The sequence below is a fragment of the Rhineura floridana genome, chromosome 7, assembly GCF_030035675.1.
Source record: "Rhineura floridana isolate rRhiFlo1 chromosome 7, rRhiFlo1.hap2, whole genome shotgun sequence".
In the NCBI taxonomy this organism is placed as follows: Eukaryota; Metazoa; Chordata; class Lepidosauria; order Squamata; family Rhineuridae; genus Rhineura; species Rhineura floridana.
Genome location: NC_084486.1, coordinates 103,109,723 through 103,134,008, shown reverse-complemented (window position 1 = coordinate 103,134,008; position 24,286 = coordinate 103,109,723). Strand labels below are relative to the sequence as shown.

The 24,286-nt window shown below is 43.1% G+C and overlaps 1 protein-coding gene across 1 annotated transcript in view; it reads right to left on the bottom strand.

Annotated features, from left to right (window-relative positions):
* The window catches only part of CLSTN2 (calsyntenin 2), a 786,289-nt gene that overhangs the window by 63,967 nt on the left and 698,036 nt on the right, over positions 1-24,286 (bottom strand). Inside the window, exon 9 of the mRNA XM_061636759.1 lies at positions 16,774-16,936. Within this exon, the coding sequence (XP_061492743.1) occupies positions 16,774-16,936 (163 nt within the window). The remainder of the gene's footprint in view (positions 1-16,773; positions 16,937-24,286) is intronic.

The window sequence follows — 24,286 nt, the reverse complement described above, 5'->3', positions numbered from 1 at the left end:
CAGTCAGCTGCTCTGATTGAAGCTTTGTGAGGGGAACAGGGCATCTGCTAGAACTCTCAGCACCCTTCACTAACTACAATTCCCAGGATTCTTGGGGAGAAGCCACATCCATCTAAAGTGAAATAAAGGTCTGGTGTGGATGTGGCCAGGGACAGCTTTGGTTTAAATTTTGGTGGGGCGCTACCAGAGCTTGGAAGATTACTTTTAAAAAGTAATAAATTACAGTTACAATTACTTGGCCCAAAAAGTAGTAATTACCGTTACAATTACAATTGCTCTGAAAGTAACTGATTACTTTTTCTCAAAAGTAATCACTACAATTACATTTCAGTTCCTTTTTTTAAAAAACTCCTACAAGGTGCTGGCCTTGGCTGCTGCACATCTAAGAAGCCTAAAACAATATTAAAAATAAACACACACACACAGGGGGTAGTAGAATAAAAAAAATTATCCATAAGATTAACATAATGGCATAACAGAATCTCACATCCCCCCAAGCAATGAAGATACCCCAACTCTTGAAATCAAATTTTACACTTGAAATGCTTTTATAATATGTTTCTGTTATGTCTCAAAAGAACAAGATGCTCAAAGAGCATGTCAGACAAGGAATGTCTTTTTACAGTCATTACGTTGCCACCAGTACTAAACAGGCGTTCTACTGTGGCGCTTGAAAGCATGCCTGTGTTGTGCTGCAAAAAACACCACAGCACATGTGGAAAGCCATGGAGTGATGACACTTCCCTGCTGGGAGACCTCAGGTACCTCACCAGTTCCTCCTCAGCAGTGTCCACTGCTGACTTCTTGCCCTGGGGCAGAAAGTTAAAGAAGTCATCTTCTAAGTCATCTCCTTCCTGGTCTTTATCTGAAGACTGATCACTGTCCCCATTAAGTACACCCATCTTTATTTCAGCTTTCAACAAGGCTTCCATTGTGTATCTAAGAAAGAGAGAGGATATGTTAACACATATATGTTAGGAAACCATCATCTGCTCTTCATTTCCTGATGCTTGTCATGTCCCCTGGTTCAGGGTCCAGCCTGAGCCTGTGGATGATGACATGGAAGGTAGGAAGGTGACCAAGTCACCACACTCATGGGGCAGCACAGCAGACCCTTAAGGATTACCTGCAGCAACCCAAGGTTGTGATGAGGAGCCCCAGGAAGAAAAGGACCAGCCCCTGCCTACCACCTTAAGCCCTCTGATGCCTCCCTTGAGACAACATTTCCCTTGGAGTAATCCACCCAAAGGGCTTCCCTAATCTTCTTACTTGTTGGTATGGGTGAGGGCCTGACACGATTCCAGCCAATCTAGTTTGAAGCGAGGGTGTAGGCAGGCTGCCAGAAGAAGCCTCTTGTCCTCCCAGATAGCTGCAGATAGCTCCCAGATAGCTGCAAACCGCTTTCTTAGGGCTTCACGCACACCTCTCAGCAGCTGAAACAGTATGTGTGCCTCTCAGGTTTGTTTTCCAGTCCTTCTAACTTGCGGTCCAGATTGCAGAGCGTTGGTAGCATTTTTAGTGGCACAGTTGACAGGAGCTCATGTAGTTGCTTCAATGCATCAAAGGTGGAATTCCACCTGGTCTTATTCGGTACCTTCAGATACACACCACATTGCGCACAAATATACTCAGCAATCTGGGCTGACTGGTTCTGCTTGGACCACAACTTGATGCACTTTCCCATCAAGGAACGAAACTGTTTCTTGAAAGGACCAAGAAGACTACTTTTGGAGGAGTCAGAAAGCATGGCCTCTATGTCTTGTGTTGCCACAAGGTTGAGGGTGTGGCTAGCACATCTCTGGTGTGGTGGTAAAACAAAATCCTCTCCTGAGTCTGCAGCTTCTTCCTCTGCCTCAGGTCCTGTGTCCAGGATCTCACAGATAGGCACAAACTCCACCTCAGCCTCCTCCTCCTCCTGGTTATCACCATCATCGTCACTGGTGCCTGCAGCTTCCACTGGTTCTTTGGCCATGAAAACTCTGAACGCTTTCACAAAGTTGGAGCCATTGTCTGTAGTAGTGCACATAACTTTGTTGTGGATCCTGTACTGCACATGTACATCATGCAGTGCTTTTGAAAGGACATCGTATGTATGGCGCCCCTTCAGACGTTTACAAGCCAAGGCCCCGACCTCACATTTCAGGGTAGTTGGGTTGATCCAGTGGGCTGTTACCCCAAAGTAACTCTTCTTGCCATTGGTCCAACAATCTGCAGCGGTTGCTATATATGCCACAGCACCCATTCGATTTGCAAGAGTTTCTCTCATGTGGCATGCTCTCTTCTCAATTCTGTCTCTCAGAGTCTTGGCATATATGATGGTGAGATCTTTGGGGAGTCCAATGCGAACCAGATTAATGAATGATGGTTTGTCCACAGTCTGAAGTGGTAATGTCTCCTCTACAATGAAATCAATGATTCTCCTGTCGAGATTGCTCTGGGTGACAGGCTCCCTGCCAGATCCCCACCTCTCAAGGGTTGTCTGCTGCTGCTTCAGCATTTTGGGAGGAGGGGTGTCATGCATTGGTTCAGGAAGGCCACGTCTCCTTGCCTTTATTGCTTCTTCAATTGCTCTCAGCTTCTCAGGGTGTGCCCTCTGAGGAAGAAGAACAAAGCATGAATCCAAGAAAAAATGGAAGAGGAACTTCACAATTTAAACATCAATAGACAATGGACACTCTTGGAGGACCAGCATGACAAAGGCTTACCTCAAAATGTTTCTTCACATTGGATGAGGAGGAAACAGCTGATCTCAGATTTTTGATCCTTGGAAGGCAGTAATTGCATCGTACAACAACATTTTTCCCACTCTGGCTCACAAATGTACAAGCTTTCTCAAAGCCAAACCATGGTACTTGCTGTTCTGCAGATGTGGCTGTGGGCAACTGGCACTGCTTCATGCCCTCCTCCTCCTCATGCACAGGGCCTCCTTTCTGAACCTCACTTTCTAGTTTTGCCTCCTCAGGATCAACAAGCTGTGACTCAAGTGGCCGCACTAACTGACTGCTGCTCTCAGCAGCAAAACCTGCAACAGGCATCTCTGTAATAAACAAGAGATAATGCTCCTATATGGGTGAACTTCAGCTGTGATGTGCCCCCATCTCTTCCCCATGCTGCAAGATGCCCCAGTCAGAGTGGAAGTAAGCAGGTCGATAGCACAATTAAAAGAGATCCTATTTGCATCATTTTTGCTCACTGAATAACCCTGCCTGGGCCAGTCTAACCTACTATCTCACAGGGTTGTTGTGAGAACAAAATGAGACTAGGGTTCAAATCCCCACATAGCCATGAAGCTCACTGGGTGACCTTGGGCCAGTCACTGCCTCTCAGCCTCATGAAAACCCTATTCATAGGGTCACCATAAGTTGGAATCAACTTGAAGGCGGTACATATATTTTTTATTTTGAATATGATGATTATGATAATAAATATGCAGCATTTCAAATTAATTCTATATGAGAAGCATTCCATGCCAAGCTTGGAAAACCAAGGATGAGGTATAAAATGTAGACAAAAATACTTTTGACAAAATGCCATTTGTCTTTTATATCTATATCTATAATTAGCAATACAGCTGAATGATGTATGTAAAGTATTTTTTCTTTCCCTTTTCTTTTTTATTAATATTTTAGTACTACTGCTAAAGTTCTGATGAAAGAATAAAGCATTCATTAGCCAAATTCAAATGATTAGAACACATCACATAAATTCCACTGAAGTTGGAGTTTTTGCCATAGAAAATGAAAAAAACATATAACCTATGATAGCCCAATAGACAATCAGAACTAATATAAAACTCTATTGCTTCTCATTTGCAAATCTTGCAAGATCTAAGGTAACTCTAGATCATGTGAGTTCAGGTGATGCATGTTATGTACATTTGTATAGATATTAGCAGAGATTGTCAACAGTCTATCTCTCTCTGGGACTGGGCATCTCTGTCTTTCTCACAGAACATGAGTTTGAGAGCTGGGGGACTGAGAGGAGGAGCTGCAAGGACCCTACTTCTCACCTCATCTCTGCCAAGAACAAAAAAATCAGCCTTAAGCCATTTATTATACGCCCAATGATTTTTTATTTTTATTATTATTATTATTATTATTATTACTGAGACAGTTTTTGTCCCACATACAATTCAGTCTTGTGATTAAACAGGACAAAAATACAAATAAAAAGAAAGATGGAGTTCAAATAAATATACAATAAAAAGCTAGCCAGCATTTTAAAAGGCAGGAGTGCTCTGTCTGGATAAATACAGCACACAGCTATGTATGGGAACAAGGGGGAGAGTTCAAAAAGGGGGGGAAGGAAGAGAAGTAGGCCAGAGTTTGGAAAAGTTACTTTTTGAACTACAGCTCCCATCAGCCTAATCCAGTGGCCACGTTGCCTAGGGCTGATGGGAGTTGTAGTTCAAAAAAGTAACTTTTCCAAGCTCTGATAGGCCGAAGTTTCAGAAGTGCCTTGTGATTGATGGAGGGGGCGGCAACGAGGCAAGGAGAGGCAATGGGGGGCAGAAGGGGCCGCGGGGCATGGGGGCAAAAATGCCATGGGGGCGGAAGGGGCCACGGGGGGGTGCACAGACACACACACACACACAAATCATCATCACTCACCTCCACAGCTCTTCGCCATTCTGCTGCTGCCTTCTCCTCCGTTGTCCTTCCCCTGGCTTTTTCCTCCAGTGTCCATTTTTTCCTCTCAGACACTAGCAGCCCCTGCCTATTCACCTCTTCCCTCGTGCCTCCTAACACAGATCATGAGGGAAGAGAGAGTCTGTGCAGAGGTCCAATCAGTGTGAGGCACATGTCTTGTGTTAACCAATCACAGCCAGGAGCTGACTTTCCCTTGTTCCCGCCCCCAAGTAACGTCCAACCTAACGTGGAAATGTTAAAGTTGCAGCTGAAAAGTAGGGAAATTACTAGTCGTTCCGTTACTTGCCAAATGTAATGGAATTACCCACTCGTTATTTAAAATTGTAACGAATTACAAGTAACTCATTAAAAATAACGAGTTACTTCCAAGCTCTGGGCACTACATGTGCCCGCTGTAGAATAAAAAGGTGGGGGAAACCCTGAAAAAGAATGATACTGTTCACAATGTTATCCTTTTGGAAAGGAAAGGGTCATCCCCTCTGCCCAGTGCCTACCCACCCAATCTCCTCCCATCTCTCTTCCCCTTCCTCCCTCCCTCCTCCCCTTCCCCCAAATCAGTTTCATGTATCCTAAGCATGATTGCACAGAAGTAAATCCCACTGAACTCAAAAAGCATGCAAATGATCCTAGTCTGCGTCTGTGTTAGAATTGCTTGTTAATATGTTTTTAATAATATGTTTCTAACCCCTTTTTTAAATATGTTTTAAAAGCTTTTTTTAAATAAATATTGTTAACATTGTTTTGTTTTAATGTATTTTAAGGTCTGTTTTTATGATGTTTTAAAGTATTTTTAGTATTTCTGTTTGCCGCCCTGGGCTCCTGCTGAGAGGAAGGGTGGGATATAAATCAAATAATAAAATAAATAAATAAATAAATAAATAAAGTGATCAAACCTGATTTGGGCTGATTGCAGGTGTCACCACCACTCACAATATGCTCAGAGGCATATGTTACCACATTCTTCCAAGCTACATAGGAAGTGGATTGGACTGTGAAAGATCAACCCAAATTGTCTTTGCATTTTTACAAACTTGTAGGGCAGTACAATATCTCAAAGAGGAGGTCAGGTCTCCTGCTCCCCTGGTGCATTCACTATAGCTACCCAATTTCCCTGCTTTTTAAAGTTTGATAGAAATATCTGTTGGCCAAAGGTATGTTCTTAAACTGCAAGGTTTTTTCCTTATTTGTGAATATACATATATATATATATATATATATCACACACATACACGACAACAAAAATAGATATAAAAAGAAAAAAGAAAAGTTAGCTTTGTGATTGCAGCAGAACATGGACACTATTTTTTTCAGTTTAGTAGATTTTAAGATAATTTCATTAATATAACAATACTAATGTACAATATAATGTCCCGTAATGAACAAAAGTAATACAGGTAATAACAACACAATCCTAACCCCATCCATGTTGATGACTGGGGTTGAGTTGGTTAGGATGACATGTAGATTTCTTCTGCCCAGCCTCCACTAGAAGATTGAGAAAAACTTGTCTGGGCATTTGTATTTCCGCATTTGAAAAAAATAAGATTCCCAGCATAAGTGTCCTAGTCTCAAATGGTAACAGGGGCCCTCTAATATTTTGGATATGTTTTATCATTCTGTTCCAGAACCTCATAGCTTTAGACATCCTGACTAGCAGTAGAAAGAAAGAAAGAAAGAAAAAGAAAGAAAGAAAAAGAAAGAAAGAAAGAAAGAAAGAGAAAGAAAGAAAAAGAAAGAAAGAAAAAGAAAGAAAAAGAAAGAAAAAGAAAGAAAAAGAAAGAAAGGAAGAAAGAAAGAAAGAAAGAAAGAAAGAAAGAAAGAAAGAAAGAAAGAAAGAAAGAAAGAAAGAAAGAAAGAAAGAAAGAAAGAAAGAAAGAAAGAAAGAAAGAAAGAAAGAAGATTCCACCTTCTGGCACTTCAGCAACGATTGGAGTTCTGATTGTTCCTGAGAAACAGTTTGCATGGGAATTGGTGCCAAAGGGGTATTACATTAAAAGATAATTATTGAAAGTCTTTTAAATTGAAAAGTGCAGATACAGTACAGAGGAAATGAATAGCACAGAGGGCTAGATCTTTAACCATATTTTGTGATCCAAGGCACTTCATAATCAGGGTTCTCTAGGAGATAAACCATTAAAACAAATTAAAATCGCAGATGCAGTTAGCACTTGGTGTGAATTTCTCCCAATATACATATTTTTGAATGCAATTTTGCCTAATCATTTTTGCAAAGCACTTTTCTCTATCATAATGAATTTTTGTATGTTATTTTCACTAATATATGCATTTTATGCTCGCTTTACCATAATATATGTATTTTTGTACACATTATTTGGCTGAAGAACTGCATTGCAAAATTTGGAGAAGTGGAAATTTAGAAAGACGGCTTTGTTTTGGTTTGTGTATTATTTTGGAAAGTGCAAATTAGATAGATCTGCCTTTAAATGCAAACTGAATCAAATTATCCCCCATCCCTACCTAGGAGGTACAATTCTGAGTGCAAGTTCTTTTTCAGAGTCAGTTTGTGGGACCAAAGAAAGAATAAACCAGATGTATATGTATGTATTGTTGCAGCCAAGGGTTGAAGTAAAACAAAGACACAGCAAGCTGGGATGAACAAAGGACCACTTTATTAAACTTCAGGCAACCCCCTTAAACTAAGCTTGCAGAGGGGAAACATAGGTATGGAACTGTCTATAAGCAAGCAGTTGCAATACAGCTATCAGGTGACCAGCCCCTGCTGGGGAAAGGGAAAGCCATTCTGCTTACCCCTTACATCTGCCACACCCTGTAGGTGAGCAGGGGGGGCTTCCCACATCACCCCCAGGGTGTTACCCATCCCACCCCTACAACTCTGGGAGGATGAGGTAAGTTGGCCCCAAAGCAACCTGAATCCTGCCTCCAGGCCCTACAGCCCTGTCTTGCAGGCATCCAGAGCCACCAATCACCTCCAAAGGTGCCTAAGGGTGCCACCTAGCTGCCCTAACCTACTTCCCTTCCCACACCTTGCCACACAAGTGACCAGACAGCTTAAACCAACTCAGAGAATTAACCTTAACGCTGTTGAATTAGCCAAATTAGCCAAAATAACCTAGTAACCACGGTGCCCCCTAACCCGGTTCCATCCAACCACCACAGTGCGTAGCAGGCAAAAAACCTGCCTGCTGACAAGGGTGGGCGGGATAAATATTCCTACTCGGCCCCAAACCCAGCAAGATCACACCATGGTAACAGTAGGGCAGGGTGGGCATTATGTGCCAAGAGGAGGCTTGGGGGGTGGCATGGGCTTAAATAAGCGCCAATACCCCACCTCCAGCAGTCATGCGTACACACACTCCACATACAACATGTGCCAGTTGCCCACCTCTAAAATGGCGGCCAGGACTTCAACCCCTGGCCACAACTATGCCCTGGCTGCCCAGGCTAAGTTTGGGCGAGCAGAGCGGGCCTTATCAGAACAGACGTCTATCTCATAAACCTTGTTTTAGCCTCAGGTTCCATTTAATCACCAAGTCTGAAAAACTAGTAATTCCAGAATCTCTCCAATTTGTAAAATTATCTACAACTTGGTGGGGAAAAGTCTTGTCTCAGAAATGTTAATTCAGAGCAGTTTTAGTTTAGAGAAAAGGCTAGTAAGAAGAGATACAACAGAGGTGTAAAAACTATGCACGGCATGGAGAAAGTGGATGGAGAAAAATTTTTCTCCATCTCTCATAACACTAGAACTCATGGACATTCAGTGAGGTAAATGTTGGAAGATTCAGGGCAGACATAAGAAAGTACTTCTTCACACAGCACATAATTAAACTGGGGAATTCCTAAGGATATTGTGAATGAATTTAAATTGGTTTTTGAAGAATTCTATACATCTGACCACCCTAAGACCAATTATATCCAGGTTTTCATACAAAAAATTAAAGTACCACACTTAGTTCAATCAGATATTGATATTTTACTGCCCCTGTAACAATTCCTGAATTGTGTAAAGCAATTACTGAGCAAAAAAAATATTAATAAAGCCCCTGGGCCAGATGGCTTTACAGTCAAATATAACAATATTTTTTTAAAATGAATTGAAAATTCCTTAATGAAATGATGTTGAGTGATACACTTCCTAAAATCTGGGAATTGGCAAGAAGGGAGGTAATGCATAAAAAGGATAAAGATCCAGCTACAGTTCAGTCTTATCGACCTATTACTTTCCTGAATCAGGATTTTAAAATCTGGACCTCCATTCTTTCTGAATTATTAAATATGATAATAAGTAAATGTATTCCTATAGATCAAACAGGATTCATTAAGGGTCGTAAATTGTTATCAAATATATGTCAATTGCTAACTGTTAGTCATATTATAAAGAAATTGAAACAACTTTACATAATATTATTTTTAGGTACCAAGAAAGCCTTCGATCATTTGTGAACATAGGAAGCTACCTTATACTGAGTCAGATCATTGGTCCATCTAGCTCAGTATTATCCAAACTGACTGGCAGATGCAGTCCAGATTTCAGACAATTTTCTCATAGCCCTACATGGAGATGCCAGGGATAAAACCTGGGACCTTCTGCATGCAAAGCAGATGCCCTACTACTGAACTACAGCCCTTCTAGAATGGGAATTTCTCCGTCAGTATGATGTAGTACTATCTGAATTCCAAAATAAAATTGCATGCATCCGTAGGGACCTAGACTCTGATGTTATGACAGTTGAATCCACTGAAGTGTCCAGAGCACGGTCTTGTCCTTCATTATTGGATGAGTTTCAGTTGGTGCAGCTTGAGGAAGTGGACAAGGTGCTTGGAATGGTGCGTGCGACCACGTCTGGGCTGGATCCTTGTCCATCTTGGCTAGTGAAGGCTAGTAGGACTGGTACCACCGGTTGGGCTAAGGAAGTGATAAATGCCTCCTTGAGTGAGGGAGTAGTCCCTAGTAGCCTCAAGGAGGCAGTAGTAAGACCTCTTTTAAAGAAACCTTAGACCCAGATGACCTGAACAACTATAGACCGGTGGCGAATGTCCCCTTTTTGGGCAAGGTTCTAGAGCGGGTGGTTGCCGGTCAGTTCCAGGTGCTCTTGGATGAGACTGATTATCTGGATCCGTTTCAATCCGGTTTTAGGCCTGGTTTTGGCACTGAAACAGCCTTGGTCGCCCTGTACGATGACCTTTGTCGGGAGAGGGACAGAGGGAGTGTGACTCTGTTGATTCTCCTTGATCTCTCAGCGGCGTTTGATACCATCGACCATGGTATCCTTCTGGGGAGACTCGCGGAGTTGGGAGTTGGAGGCACTGCTTGGCAGTGGTTCTGCTCCTACTTGGCGGATCGTCACCAGAAGGTAGTACTTGGAGAACATTGCTCGACACCTTGGACTCTCCATTGTGGAGTCCCTTAGGGGTCGGTTTTGTCCCCCATGCTTTTTAACATCTACATGCAGCCTCTGGGTGCTGTCATCAGGAGTTTTGGAGTGCGTTGCCACCAGTACGCTGATGACACGCAGCTCTATTTCTCCTTTTCATCCTCTACAGGTGAGTCTGTGGATGTGCTGAACCACTGCCTGACCGCGATAATGGACTGGATGAGAGCTAATAAACTGAGACTCAATCCAGACAAGACCGAGACACTGTTGGTGAATGCCTTCCCTGTTCAGATGGTGGATGTTTACCCTGTTCTAGATGGGGTTACACTCCCCTTGAAGGAACAGGTTCGTAGTCTGGGGGTGCTTTTCGATCCTTCCTTGTCTCTTGAGGCGCAAGTGACCTCGGTGGCAAGGAACGCGTTCTACCACCTTCGGTTGGTAGCCCAGCTACGCCCCTATCTTGACAGGGATGACCTCGCCTCAGTTGTTCATGCTCTGGTAACTTCTAGGTTGGATTACTGTAATGCGCTCTACGTTGGGCTGCCCCTGAAGACAGTTTGGAAACTTCAGCTAGTGCAAAATGCAGCAGCCAGACTGCTGACAAGGACCAGCTGGTCAGCACATATAACACCTGTTCTGGCTCATTTGCACTGGCTACCCATCTGTTTCCGAGCCAGATTCAAGGTGCTGGTCATGACCTATAAAGCCTTACACAGCATAGGACCGCAATATCTTGTGGAACGCCTCTCCCACTATGAACCTACCCAGTCACTTCGCTCAGCAGCTAAGGCCCTCCTCCGGGTACCAACACGTCAGGAAGCCCGGAGGACAGTTACACGATCTAGGGCCTTATCTGTAGTGGCCCCTGAATTGTGGAATAGCCTCCCCGAAGAAATACACCTGGCGCCTACGCTGCTATCTTTTCGGTGCCAGGTTAAGACCTGGCTATGCTCCCAGGCATTTTAATGTGTTTACTTTTATATTTCTGTAGTTTCTGTTTGTGTTTATTATTGTTCGGCTATTTTTATTATGATATTTGTATTTTAATCTTTTTGTACACCGCCCAGAGAGCTATTCGCTATGGGCGGTTTAAAAATGGAACAAATAAATACATAAATAAATAAATAAATAAATAAATTTGCACATAGAAGATAAAGTTGCTCATCTCCGTAGCAATCTTGATGCCCCATCTACATCTATTATAGTCCTCAGTGAGGTGTCCAGTGCAAAATCTTGGGATCAGTTTCAGGTGATGCAGCCTGATGATGTGGACAAGGTGTTCGTGGCAATGCGGGCAGCAATATGTCCTCTCAATCCTTGCCCTTCGTGGTTCATTAAAGCTTGCTGAGGGTATATGACTGAGTGGATCCAGGGTGTGTCAATGTATCTTTGCAGGAGGGAGTGGTCTCAGCCACCCTGGAAGAGGCGGTGATCCGACCATTCCAGAAAAAGCCTAGCTTGGACCCATTCATTTATGACAACTACTGCTCGGTCACAAATACCACCTTTTTAGGGAAAGTGATTGAGACGGTTGTGGCACACCAATTACAAGTACTCTTGGATGAAACAGATTATCTTGACCCATTCCAATCTGGGTTCAGGATTGGTTATGGGACTGAATCAGCCTTGGGAGCCCTGATAGATGGCCTTTATTGGGAGAAGGATGTTCTTACTTGATCTCTCAGTGGCTTTTGGCACCACTGACCATGGTATCCTTCTGAGCCGACTTGGTGAGATGGGTATCGGAGGCACTGTTTTACATTGGTTCCGATCCTACCTCCAGGGTTGTTTTCAGAGAATAGCACTGAATGATTGTCTTTCAGCAGCTGTGCGATGTGGTGCCACAGGGTACCATCTTGTCCCCAATGTTGTTTGACATCTATATGAAGACCTTGGGACCGGTTATCAGGAGATTTCAGGTGAGGTGTCAGCAGTATGCTGATGATACCCAGCTATATTTCTCTATAATATCTGACATGCAAGCCCTCGACGGTGCCTGGACTCGGTGGTGGGCTGGATAAGGGCTAATAAACCTGGAGCTGAAGAATCTCTGTCTGGCCCTCAACAAGGAATGTGCCTCCGCGCAGCCCGACACCAGCTCAGCCCAGCCTGCCAGCGGCTCCTTGGAGCTTAACCTGCCCTGTGGGGCCCGCGACCTGGATGATGGCAGCTCCAGCACTGGCAGCATTGGCAGCCCAGAGCAGCTCCACCCCGCCTGCACCCCCATCAACTAAACCCACAGGGAGGACACCTCACTTCCTTCGCCCCCACGCAGGAAGATGGGCACGCTCTGCCCTAGCTCACAGACTTTCTGTGCTCCTGGCATCAAAGAACCTGGACTGGGTGCTATGTTTGCCTCTGTTCCTATTTCTCCCACCCAGCTGAAGATGTCATGCCCGGGGAAACCCGTACCCGTCTCAGTTCCAAAGCAGGGCAGTGGTGGATGTATGTAATTTATTCTGACTTTCTTTCCTGGATATTTTTTTTCTTAATAATGTTATTTGTTATTTAGTTTAATTTTTGTAAATTGTATTACTTTCATTGATGTATTTTTATACTTGTGTTTATTTTTCTTTGTAAGCCGCCTTGAGCGCCTTTGGCCGAAAGGAGGGGTATAAATAAATTATTATTATTATTATTAATAATAATAATAATAATAATAATGTAATAAATAAAGCAATTAAACAAACAAACAAATTAATAAATAAATCAGGTATTAGATCATATAGGGTTAAGGGCAAAGTTTCAACCTGGATTGAGCTAATGTATTATAATCCAAATGCTTCCATCTCGGTAAACTGGAAAAGCTCAGACCCACCCAGACTGAATAGAGTCACCTGTCAAGGTTGCCCTTTATCCCCTTTATTATTTGTGCTTTCTATTGAAACCTTCATGGAAACAACCAGTTCTGATAGAATGATTATAGGAGTTACAATAGGGCAAGAAAAATTTAAGATTAATTTATATGCTGACAATGCCTGGGAGACCAGGGTTCAAATCCCCACACAGCTATGAAGCTCACTGGGTGACCTTGAGCCAGTCACTGCCTCTCAGGCTCAGAGGAAGGCAATGGTAAACCCCCTCTGAAACCGCTTACCATGTAAACCCTATTCATAGGGTAGCCATAAGTCGGAATTGACTTGGAGGCAGTCCATTTCCATTTAGCTTTAATTAATTATTTTAGTAAGGTATACAGGTATAAAACCAATTTAACAAAATCTGAATGGATGGGTCTGAATGTTATTAAACAAGTTATGGAGAGAATAAAAATGTATCATAAACTACCATGGAAAGACTCCCTAATAAAATATCTAGGTATACATAAAAAACACATGATTTCCAAAATATAGTCAAATATAACCATTATAAATTAATGATAGGGGTTAAAAATGAATTAGATCACTAGGATGAAATGAATATTTCATAGATGGGAAAAACAGCAGCAGTCAAAATGATACTCCAAAAACTATTGTTTCTATTTTTAAATCTTCTACCGGGAGTCAATTCAAGAATTATTACTTCTTGGCAAAAACTAATAAACACAATGCAAAAAGGGGGATTAGCCTTCCCCACTTATAATATTATGATGCAGCAATGTTAATACACTTAATATCATGGCATCATCCAGATCAGTTACCTGTATTATCACAGAATAATGTACCAACAGAGCTAAAAATATTTTATGGTATTGCTCCCAATTTGACAAGATTATTGCTAAAACAAACTCTTGTATTAAAACTTTGTTAATGGTTTGGAATGAATAAATTAAGTCTGAGACTATTGCCTCTTACAGCAGAATACTATAAGGAGGAAATATAAGAGTCTGCTAGGTAATATTAGTTTATGGAAAATACAGGAGTTCACAGAATGAAGTTATTCAAAGAAGGGATTATCATAACATACTTGGATATTGTTATTGAAATGGGGCCTGCCCAACCACCATTTTTTTCAATATTAACAACTGAGGGACATAGGCCCATACATTAGTTTCAAGATATAGGCATTTACGAGAACAGATGGAATTTGAAACTTTGATTTTGAAGGGGCAAACTACAAAGTTGCTAAGTAAACTATACGAAGGAATCTTGGGTTTGGATTTAACAACTAATTCATATCAAAATTTCTGGGAGAAAGATCTAGGACAGGAAATAACACAAGATGAGTGGAAGTGGTTATGGCTGAACGTTCCCCAGTAAACAGTCAATGTAATGCTTCTGTTCCATTGGTATCTAACACTGTTACACCTTATTCATATATATAGTCTAGCAAGTAATTCTTCCTAGAGATGTAAATCAGCTAATGCCAGGATACATTACAAAAAAATTCTGAGCCGGTGTAAAAACTGATATTAAAGTATGACAGAATATATATTGCCAATGGACCCTTCAACTATGCTGTTTGGTTATATAATAGATATAGCACTTACAGAGGACAGAGAATTAGTTTTACATTTATTGCTAGAATAATTATTTGTTATAACTGGAAGAAAACTGGATCATTAAAGTTTGGGACACTGTATGTATGGTGAAGCCTTTGAATACAGTAAGAGTCAGGGAAAGTAGACAATTAGACCATCTTTTTGTAGGAAAATGGAGTATATTTATAATTTATTGGTGTAACAAGACACAATATAATGTAGACCCAGTTACATTACCTGGAATGCTGTGATACTTGGGCTGCATTCAGACATGGGTTTATTGTGTTAATTTTACTGATTATGATGGTAGCACTTCTGTTCCATTTCTAACATTCCTTTCATGTTGCAGTACCTGTTGCATTATAGAACTGCATCTTTTTGACCGATACACCACTATGTCAGGCTGAATTTCATTCACACCAGTGTGCGTGGTGTGAAACAACAAGTAACATCATTATATATGCTGCTACTGCCCCACCCTTTACACATGGGTATTCTGCTGTCCTATGATTTCCCTCGAAGACAGCAGGAAAGAACTGTATGCCAGTATACCACCCCAAATTTCATTACTTTACTTCCACGATTTTCTGGGTTAATGGGGTTGCAGATGGATGTTTTTTCTGGAAGCAATTAACATGGAAATGAGTACTAAATTTCCACTGTATTCTGCTAGACATCCAGAAGTGGTTTTTACATTGTGTGACAGATCAAATAAAATGCAGAAATTGTTGGGTAAGGAAATGTTCGGAAAATGGAATAAATTGCTGTCTGAATGCAGTCCTGTATGCTTTGTCTGATCATAGTATGGTAGTTTGCCTTAAACCCATCTATTAGGTTTTTTTTCTTTTTTTCCCCTCTTTGTTTTTTCCCCTTTTGTATATTATACTGAAAATAAATGCATTGAATTAATTTTTTTAAAAAATATATGGAATTTGCTCCCTGAAGAGGCAATGATGATGGCCACCAATTTAGATGGCTTTAAAAGAGGGAACAAAAGAGGACATCAGTTTGCATAAAATATGCACATAGTAACATATACATTTATAATAGAATTTATACAGATTTAGAAACAATTCCTATAATTTAAACAGAAATACAACATATCTGCATAGTGGTGAAAACACCAGATGACTTGTATGCCTGCTTAGTTTGCTGACTGGGTGCTGCTAACTGCTGATGGACAACTGTAAGTATCTCCCCCCCCCCCAGGTCTCCCTGCTTAGGGTTGTTCCTCATCTTCAAACTGGGTTACTTTCAAACCAGATTTAGAATGGACATGCCTTCAAATAGAGGATACCTTTAAATAGAGGTTTGTCCTTGGACAGCCCTTCAAAATAGAGGCTCTCCTTTGTAAATAAAGGTATATGGCTACCCTACTTGGACTGTAGAAGCTGTTGACTCTGGGCAGGCATATTTACCAGAAACATTTCAGAAGTTGCTAAGATAATGGAATACCAGGAGATTCTACAATAGACAGATAACCAGTTCCCATATTGCTGGTACTGATGTTTCTAATTCGGTCAGATATAGGACTATGTCATCAGCAAATAAGCTAATCTTATTATAGTTGCCCTCAATCTGGATTCCCTTGACCTTTGCATCATCTTGGCCTGTCACAACTAAAGACTCAATTGATAGCACAAAGAGAAAGTGGACATTGCTACCTGCTCCATCAATTAGTTTGAAACTCTTTGGATTGGAAGTTATTATGCTTAATTTAGAGGATAGTGCTCTGACTTCCCAAAGGAAGCCCATTCCCAAATTCATCTAGGCAAGCTCCTCTAGGTAGACAAAAGCTTTTTCCACACCAAAAACAAAAAGCACTATGCCCTTGTTCTTGCTATTGATGGTTATGCAAGATTTTTGTCACACTGTCTACAATATGCCTCCTAATATAAATCAATTTTGGTACGGATTAATATGCACCCAGTACATTGTTAAGTCTGTTTGGGAGGAGAGAAGTAAAAATGTTTGCATCTTGATTAATCAGAGAGGTATGGCAATAATATCAGAGAAAGGAAAAAGAAAAGTAAATTTTCTCTCAGATCTGATGGACAGCCAGTGGGATTGCAGTGGGATCAGGCAGTGGGCAGAAAAATACAATGGTTCTAATTGGTGGCAGTCAAAGGATAGCTGAAACTGAACCTGTGAAGGTAGACTGTGAGTGAGGGCCAAGTAAGACTCACAAGGAACCTAGGGAGTGAGGCAAAGCAGACAGCACCTCAGTGTCATTGTACGGAAATATAACTGACACACATAATAGCTAAGACCATGCTTTTGGTTATGATTACTAAGCTTTTAGAAAAGTAGATGCCCTCAAATCTTAATTTACACATTTCAAGAATGTAATTACCTTGCCAACAAGCGCCAACAGTAAGTTGCATTGCTATGTGTGATGGATGTATAGGCCAGTCATTAGTTACAAGGTAAGGTTCATACGTTGTACCATCCATATACAAGGTAACTACTGGGAACTCAACGTTGACAACATAGTAGTGCCATTCTTTATCGCAAATCTAAACGATAAAAGAAAAGGAGAGAAAATATACTTAGTACCTGTTTCTATTTATTTAACAAAATTTATATATTGCTTGATTGTGGAAAACTTCTAAGCGGTTGACAAAAAACATAAAATAGTTAAAAACAAGTAATTAAAAATATTTTAAAAACAGCAATAGACTAAAAAGAGATTAAAACACACCAACATCTATGTGTCTGGATAGGCTTGCTTAAATAAAAAGTTTTATTCTACAAAAAGAATATAGTGAAGGTGCCTGCCTGATGTCAATATGCAGGGAGTTCTTTGATTGTGCTACCACAATCAAAGAATGATTTCTTACAAGTGTGGAACAAGTATTATGTGGCACTTTAGCAGTTGCAGTTCTGCAGATCAAAGCACTTGAGTAGGCACATAAGGGGTAAAGAAATCCTGCAAGTAAACTGGTTCCAAGCGGTTAAGGGCTTATATACCAATATTAACCCCTTAAACTTGGCCCAGTAAAAAAACGGCAACCAGTGCAGATATCTGAGTACAGATGTTATATGCTGACAGGATCTTACTCCCATCAGCAACCTAGCTGCAGCATTGCGTGCTAACTGATGTTTTTAGGTTAAGTGCAAGGAAAGCCCCACATAGAGTGCATTGCAGTAATCTAGTCTTGGTCATCAGTGCCTGAACTCTCCCAGTCCAATAATGCCCAGTCTTGGAACACAATAAAAAAAATAACAATGTTTTTCTACTTTGGATTGAAGACAAATACGAATGATCTTGCCACAGTTTTTAGGAACAGTTTAATACAGGATTGTGCTTTACTTCACAGTTCTTTTTCACATCAAATTTGTCCAGGCAACTGAAAAAATATATATTTCTTAAAATATATACTGCAGAAGCATTACAAAAGGGAACACGAATACAGGGTGAACAGGACAAATGAGCTAAGCAGAAGGTATGTCAAACAAATCCTCATTGCGACCATCTTCCATCTGGAAACCTATGTCCTCACTGTGGGAGGCTGTGTGGATCCAGAATTGGCCTCCACAGTCACTTACAGACCCACTGTTAAAGACCTTATCTTGGAAGACAATCTTACTCGGCCACGAGTGATTGCCAATGAATTTGATTTGATTTGATTTTAATATTTCTTCCCTGCCTTCCGACCAAAAGGCCCTCAAGGCGGCTTACAAAAGAGCACCCGTATAAAAACACACCAATAAAACAATAATATATCAATAAAACATCAATAACACATAAATAAAACAATAAACAATAAAAACAATACAATCGGTAATACATTTCAAAGTTAACACAAACTACCTCCCCCCTCAATTTCACAAAATAGGTATTTTAGGCATTGGGCTACTTTGCAAGGCTAGCCACACTCTCTCAGTCATAGTCCTATCCCCATAGTTCTGGGAGAGGCACGGCCCTTTCAGCCCACGGAAGCCGGGGCTCCTGCTTACGATGGTGGTGGGATGGCGGTTCTGGCCCTGGAGCCAGAATATGAGCATGCACGGGGAAGGAGACAGGCTTTGCTCCCACCCACGTTGAATTGAACACCAGAGCAGAGAACCCGTCCATACCACCATACTTGTAAGTTTGCTTTTTTCCTTCCCCCCCTTTTTTTTGTGTGGGCATGCTTTTAGAAGGAAAGCCCTTATCAGGTTTGGTTTTGGTTTTTGGCTGGGACTCAACAGTAAGCAGCCTCAGGGAACAACTTGTCAATGTTCTTCCAATGTCATTTGAGTAACACATTACAGTATAGTTACTTTCCATCATGGTCTTTTGAATTCAGACAGTAATTCATATGTGTGCGCACACATACACACATCCACACCATACATTTAAAGCACCATGACACCACTTCAAGGGTACTGAGAGTTGTTCTGAGACCCCTATTTTCCTCACAGAGCTACAATTTTCAGAGTGGTTTAACAATCAATCCCTCTTCCTAGGGAACTCTGTGAATTGTAGCTCTGTGAGGGGAATAGGGGTCTCCTAACAACAACACCCTTAACAAATTGCAGTTCCCAGGATTCTTTGGGGGAAGCCATGACTGTTAAAGTGGTACAATAATGCTTTAAATGTATGGTGTGGATGTCGTGTGTGTGCGTGTGCCTGTATGTGCGTGCCCGTATGCACACACTTAATGCATAATACATAGGAAACCTAATACAACAGATCAATTGGTGCCACATTTTGGCCCCTGTAAGCTTGTACACAAGGTTGACACAACCTTATCCCTTATATATCCAGAAGGTCACTGTTTTTCAACTTTGGGTCCCCAGCTGCTGCTGGACTACAACTCCCATCATCCTGTCAGCTTTACCAATGGTGAGGGATGATGGGAGTTGTAGTCCAACAACAGCTGGGGACCCAAAGTTGAAGAACAGTACAGTAGGTTACTGTGGACTACTGAAGAGCTCCTGCAAGTTCCAAAGAAAACAGGACCCAACTGCACAGTAAGGTGAAGCTGAGCTTTCAGTGTGGCTGTCCCTGTTCTGTGGAATAGCATTACTGTCAAGATATTGTCAGGATGTATGGTTGGGATTCTGATGTTTCTGAGAATGAGCTAGGAGAGGGGGGCAGTTGGGCTGAGTCGTCTGGAGGAGAGGAGGAGGCTTCCCAGATAGAGGGGGAAAACCTTGAACAGGCAACAGACTCATTTCCCACGCACTCCCTCCCTAGGAATGTGAAGTAGTTACAGGCCGAGGGGGAGGAGGAGGGAGACCAAGGCCCTTCGGCTGCAGAGAAGGGTAGAGAGAAATTGCCTGAAGTGTTGGGCCAACCCCCCCACTCCCTACCATCCTTGCCGAATCAGAAGGGGAGGAGGTAGCCGCCCCCCCATCACCCCGCACCCGGAGACAGTTAAAAAGGCACCAAAGAAAAGAGGAGGGAAGGGGCGTAGATGTGGGCAGTTTGAGGCGGAGTGAGAGAATTCGCACCCGAAAGACCCCTTGATAAGGGACAGGGAATGTTTGATACTCTGTTCTATCAACTCTCTTCCATGTCGCGGGTTTTGGTTCATGTTAAGAGTTCATGAGGCGGAGAAGCCTATGTCTGGAAATTACTCTAATAAAAACTGATTTGCTTTCATCAAGTGATTCTGTTCTTGAGTCCCAACCCGGGCACCACAGTTTGATAGAACCAACTACTCAACCCTCCTTGCTCCTGCCACTTGAACGTGACAAGATGGAAAAGGGAGCTGCTGGGGGGATAAACCCCACTTCTGAGATGGAAGAAGTGAAGCTACTGAGGTCGAGCGTGGCAGACCTACAGTCGGACGTTCAAAGCCTGTTAGCAACTGTGAGAACCTTGAAATTGGACAATCAGAGCCTGAAATCCACAATAGATCGAATGCGGGCAGCCCCTGCAGCCGCTGTGGCCAAGATCCCAATTGGACTACCACCCAAACATGCGGGACAGAGCGACCAGCTCTCCACTTTCATGGCCCAATGTGAGATGTACCTGGACATTAAGGATGCAGAATTCCCCAATGATGCTGCCAAAGTGGCCTTTGTGATCAGTCTATTGGAAGGGGAAGCTGCCAAGTGGGTCACCCCCTATCTAATCAGAAAGGATGCCATCCTGGGCAGGTATGGAGGATTTATACAAGCCCTGACCAAAATGTTTCAGGATCCCCAAAGAGCCGAGACGGTGGCTAGGCAATTGAGTGCCCTGAAGCAGGGAAAAGGAGCTGTGCTGGAATATACCAATGCCTTTAAGATCTTATCTCAAGAGACTGGATACAATGACTCAGCACTGATGTTTATGTACCGAAGTGGACTGAATGCTGAGATATTGGATGAGCTGGCCAGAGTCGCACCTCCAACTGATTTGTCTGGACTAATCCAGCTGTGCCTACAAATTGATCACCGACTGGAAGGAAGATGTTTAGAGAGAAAACAAGAGGTGCAAAAATATTCAGCCTCAGTATCCCACAGTAAAATTCCTTCGACCCCCGGGACGTCAGGCAACACGGGGGACGGCTCTGGAGGGGCGCGGACGAAGCTGTTGGAGGAGGAAAGAGACAGAGGTCACAGAGAACATCTCTGCTTTATTTGTTCCAAGCCAGGCCATCTAGCTAGGGACTGTGAACTGAAAGGAGACAAAACAGGGTCGTCGGGAAACGGAAGCACCCAGTCCTAGTGCAGGCCGGAGGACTGGGGGCAGCGCTGTGCAAAGGGCCTCCGTTAACTCATCCCCCCCTAAAAGGGGTTCTGGTATTACCCATTAGGATTACAACTTCCACAGGAGTGCAGTTCAACTCAACAGCATTGATCGACAGTGGAGCCTCTACAAACTTCATCGATACTGCCCTAGTCAAACGCCATCATATCCCGTATTGGAAACTAGAAGCCCCCTTATCAGTGGACACGATAGATGGCAGACCACTAAAGTCTGGGGGGGTCACTAGAGCCACTGAGGATTTGAAGCTAGAAATCCCGGGGCACGAAGAGTTCATTTCCTTGTGTGTATCGGACCTGTCTAATTTTGAGGTGATTCTGGGAATGCCATGGTTGATAAAGGATGACCCAAAAATAGCCTGGAGAGAAGCAGTCGTGTGGTTTACATCCCAGTATTGCCACGAAAATTGTCAGCCAGAGAAAGCAATAAAAGCCCTAGCAGGAGCTGTGCAGGAGGTCAAGAGGTGACCCTCCCCTCGAAATACCTGGACTTTGAGGATGTGTTTAGTGAAACTGAAGCTGAGACTTTACCCCCCCATCGGCCATATGACTGCGCTATCGATTTGGTGCCAGAAGCGAGCATTCCAGCAGGCAAAATCTACTCCCTCACAGAACAAGAGAGAGTAGCTCTGAAAGAATTTTTGGAAAAGAACTTGAAGCGGGGATTTATTCGTCCCTCGCAGTCGCCTGCAGGAGCCCCCCTACTCTTCGTGAAGAAAAAAGGAGGTGAGCTACAACCTTGCAATGATTATCGAGCCCTCAACCAAATTACCATCCCGAACAGCTACCCCCTGCCCCTAATTCCAGAGTTATTAGATCGACTGCGTTCTACCACGATTTTCACAAAGTTGGATCTGCGGGGGGCATATAATTTGGTCCGAATGAAGGAGGGACATGAATGGAAGATGAGTTTCAACACCTCTTATGGTCAGTTTGAGTACCTGGTCATGCCGTTTGGATTAAGTGGCAGTCCAGGGGTGTTCCAGAAGTTCATGAACGAAGTGTTTAGGGACCTCTTGGACCAGTATGTGGTTTGTTATCTGGATGACATCCTGATATTTTCAAGGAGCCAGTCAGAGCATGACCAACACGTGAGAACTGTGCTGAGAAGGCTGAGAGAGAATCACCTATATGCCAAGCTGGAAAAGTGTGGCTTTGACCTGTCTTCCCTGGACTTCCTTGGATACCGAATTTCAGCAGGGGGAGTGGAGATGGATCCCGGAAAGGTGAGCTGTGTGTTGGATTGGGGACAACTGACCACCAAGAAAGACGTGTAACGTTTCTTGGGCTTCGCCAACTACTACAGAAAATTCATCCCGGGCTTCTCCAAACTAACCGCCCCCCTCATAGACTGTTTAAGGGGAAAAGGGAAGTTTCAATGGACAGACCAGGCAACAAGAGCGTTTGAAGACCTGAAAGAGAAATTAGCCTCCGAACCTATCCTATGCTTTGCTGACCCGACCCGGCCTTTCATCGTGGAAGCTGACGCCTCGGACCGGGCAATCGGGGGGGGGGTTCTCTTGCAGCCTGACAGGGCTGGGAAGGAACTACACCCGTGTGCATACTGCTCTCGAAAGCTCAAAGATGCTGAAAAAAACTATACTGTGTGGGAAAAGGAGCTTTTAGCTATCAAAGGCGCATTCGAAAACTGGAGACAATATTTGGAGGGGGCTCAACATCAGATAGAAGTACGATCCGATCATAAGAACCTCGAGAGCCTACAGACCGCTCGGAAATTGAACCAGAGACAGATACGCTGGTCGCAGTTTTTCGCCAGGTTTAACTTCAATAAAGTACCACTCCCATACAAAATATCAGAGGGCGGATGCCCTATCCAGACAACCCCAATACAAAGACGAAAAGGTTGACACCCCCCTCCAATACATCATCCCACCGGAAAAACTCACGTTAGGAGCCTGTCAGCTGTCCTGCGAAGAAGAGCTCAAGAGGGCCCAGCAGGGGGATCCAGACATACAACATTACATCCAGGAAATGGAGCAGAGCACGGACTCAGAAGTAAGTTTCCACTGGAGGGATGGGTTGTTGTGGTTTAAAACTGCCAGATATGTGCCAAAAGGGGACTTCAGACTCAGAGTATTGCATCAATGCCATGACAATGTCACAGCTGGGCACTTCGGCATTTTTAAAACCATTCAAAATGTAGCTAAGGATTTTTGGTGGCCTCAAATGCCCAGAGATGTTGAGAACTATGTAAAATCCTGCGCCGTGTGTTTAAGGGCGAAGGCAAGCACAGGAAGGCCTGCAGGGTTGTTGGAACCTCTAGCCACTCCGAAGGGGCCGTGGCAGGACCTCTCCATGGATTTTATAACCGATCTACCAAGGTCACAAGGAATGACTGCTATTTTGGTGATCGTGGATTCATTGACTAAAATGGCCCACTTCCTCCCTTGCTCTGGTGCCTTGGACGCCAAAGAAACGGCAAAGGTGTTCATCAAAGAGATTTACAGATTGCATGGGTTGCCAGACAGCCTCGTCTTGGATCGAGGCACCCAGTTCACAGCTAAGTTTTGGAAGGCTGTTTGGAAGCAGTCGAAAACGGAGCTAAGGCTCTCCTCCTCTCACCACCCTCAGACTGATGGGCAAACTGAGAAACTTAACGCAGTTTTAGAGAGGTACCTGCATTGTTACGTATCTTACCAGCAAAATGACTGGATTTCCTATTTACATGTTGCAGAATTCGCCTACAATAACTCCGTGCACACCAGCACTGGGCAAACATCCTTCTTTGCTAATTAAGGATTTCATCCCAAAGCTTTTCCCAGCCTCTCAGGCGGCGGGCCTGTGCCAGCGGCAGAGGAATTCCTCCAGGAATTACAGGCAGCACAGCAAGTGTTGAAACAACAATTAGACAAGCCAAAAGGGAATACAAAAGAGTTGCTGATCAATGTCGGTGTGAGGGGGTCCCCCTCCAGGTGGGCGATCAAGTATGGCTGTCAACCCACTTTTTTAACATGCCGGGTAAGTGCAGGAAGTTGCAGGATAGCAGAGTGGGACCCTTCGAGATCCAGGCTCAAATAAACCCAGTGGCTTTTCATTTAAAGTTGCCAGAGACTTTTAAAATGCACCCAGTATTCCATCGTTCCTTGCTAACGAAGGCCGCCACCCACAGTGAGTTGAGGCCAATAGAATCTCCAGGGGCACCGATATTGGTGGGGGAACAA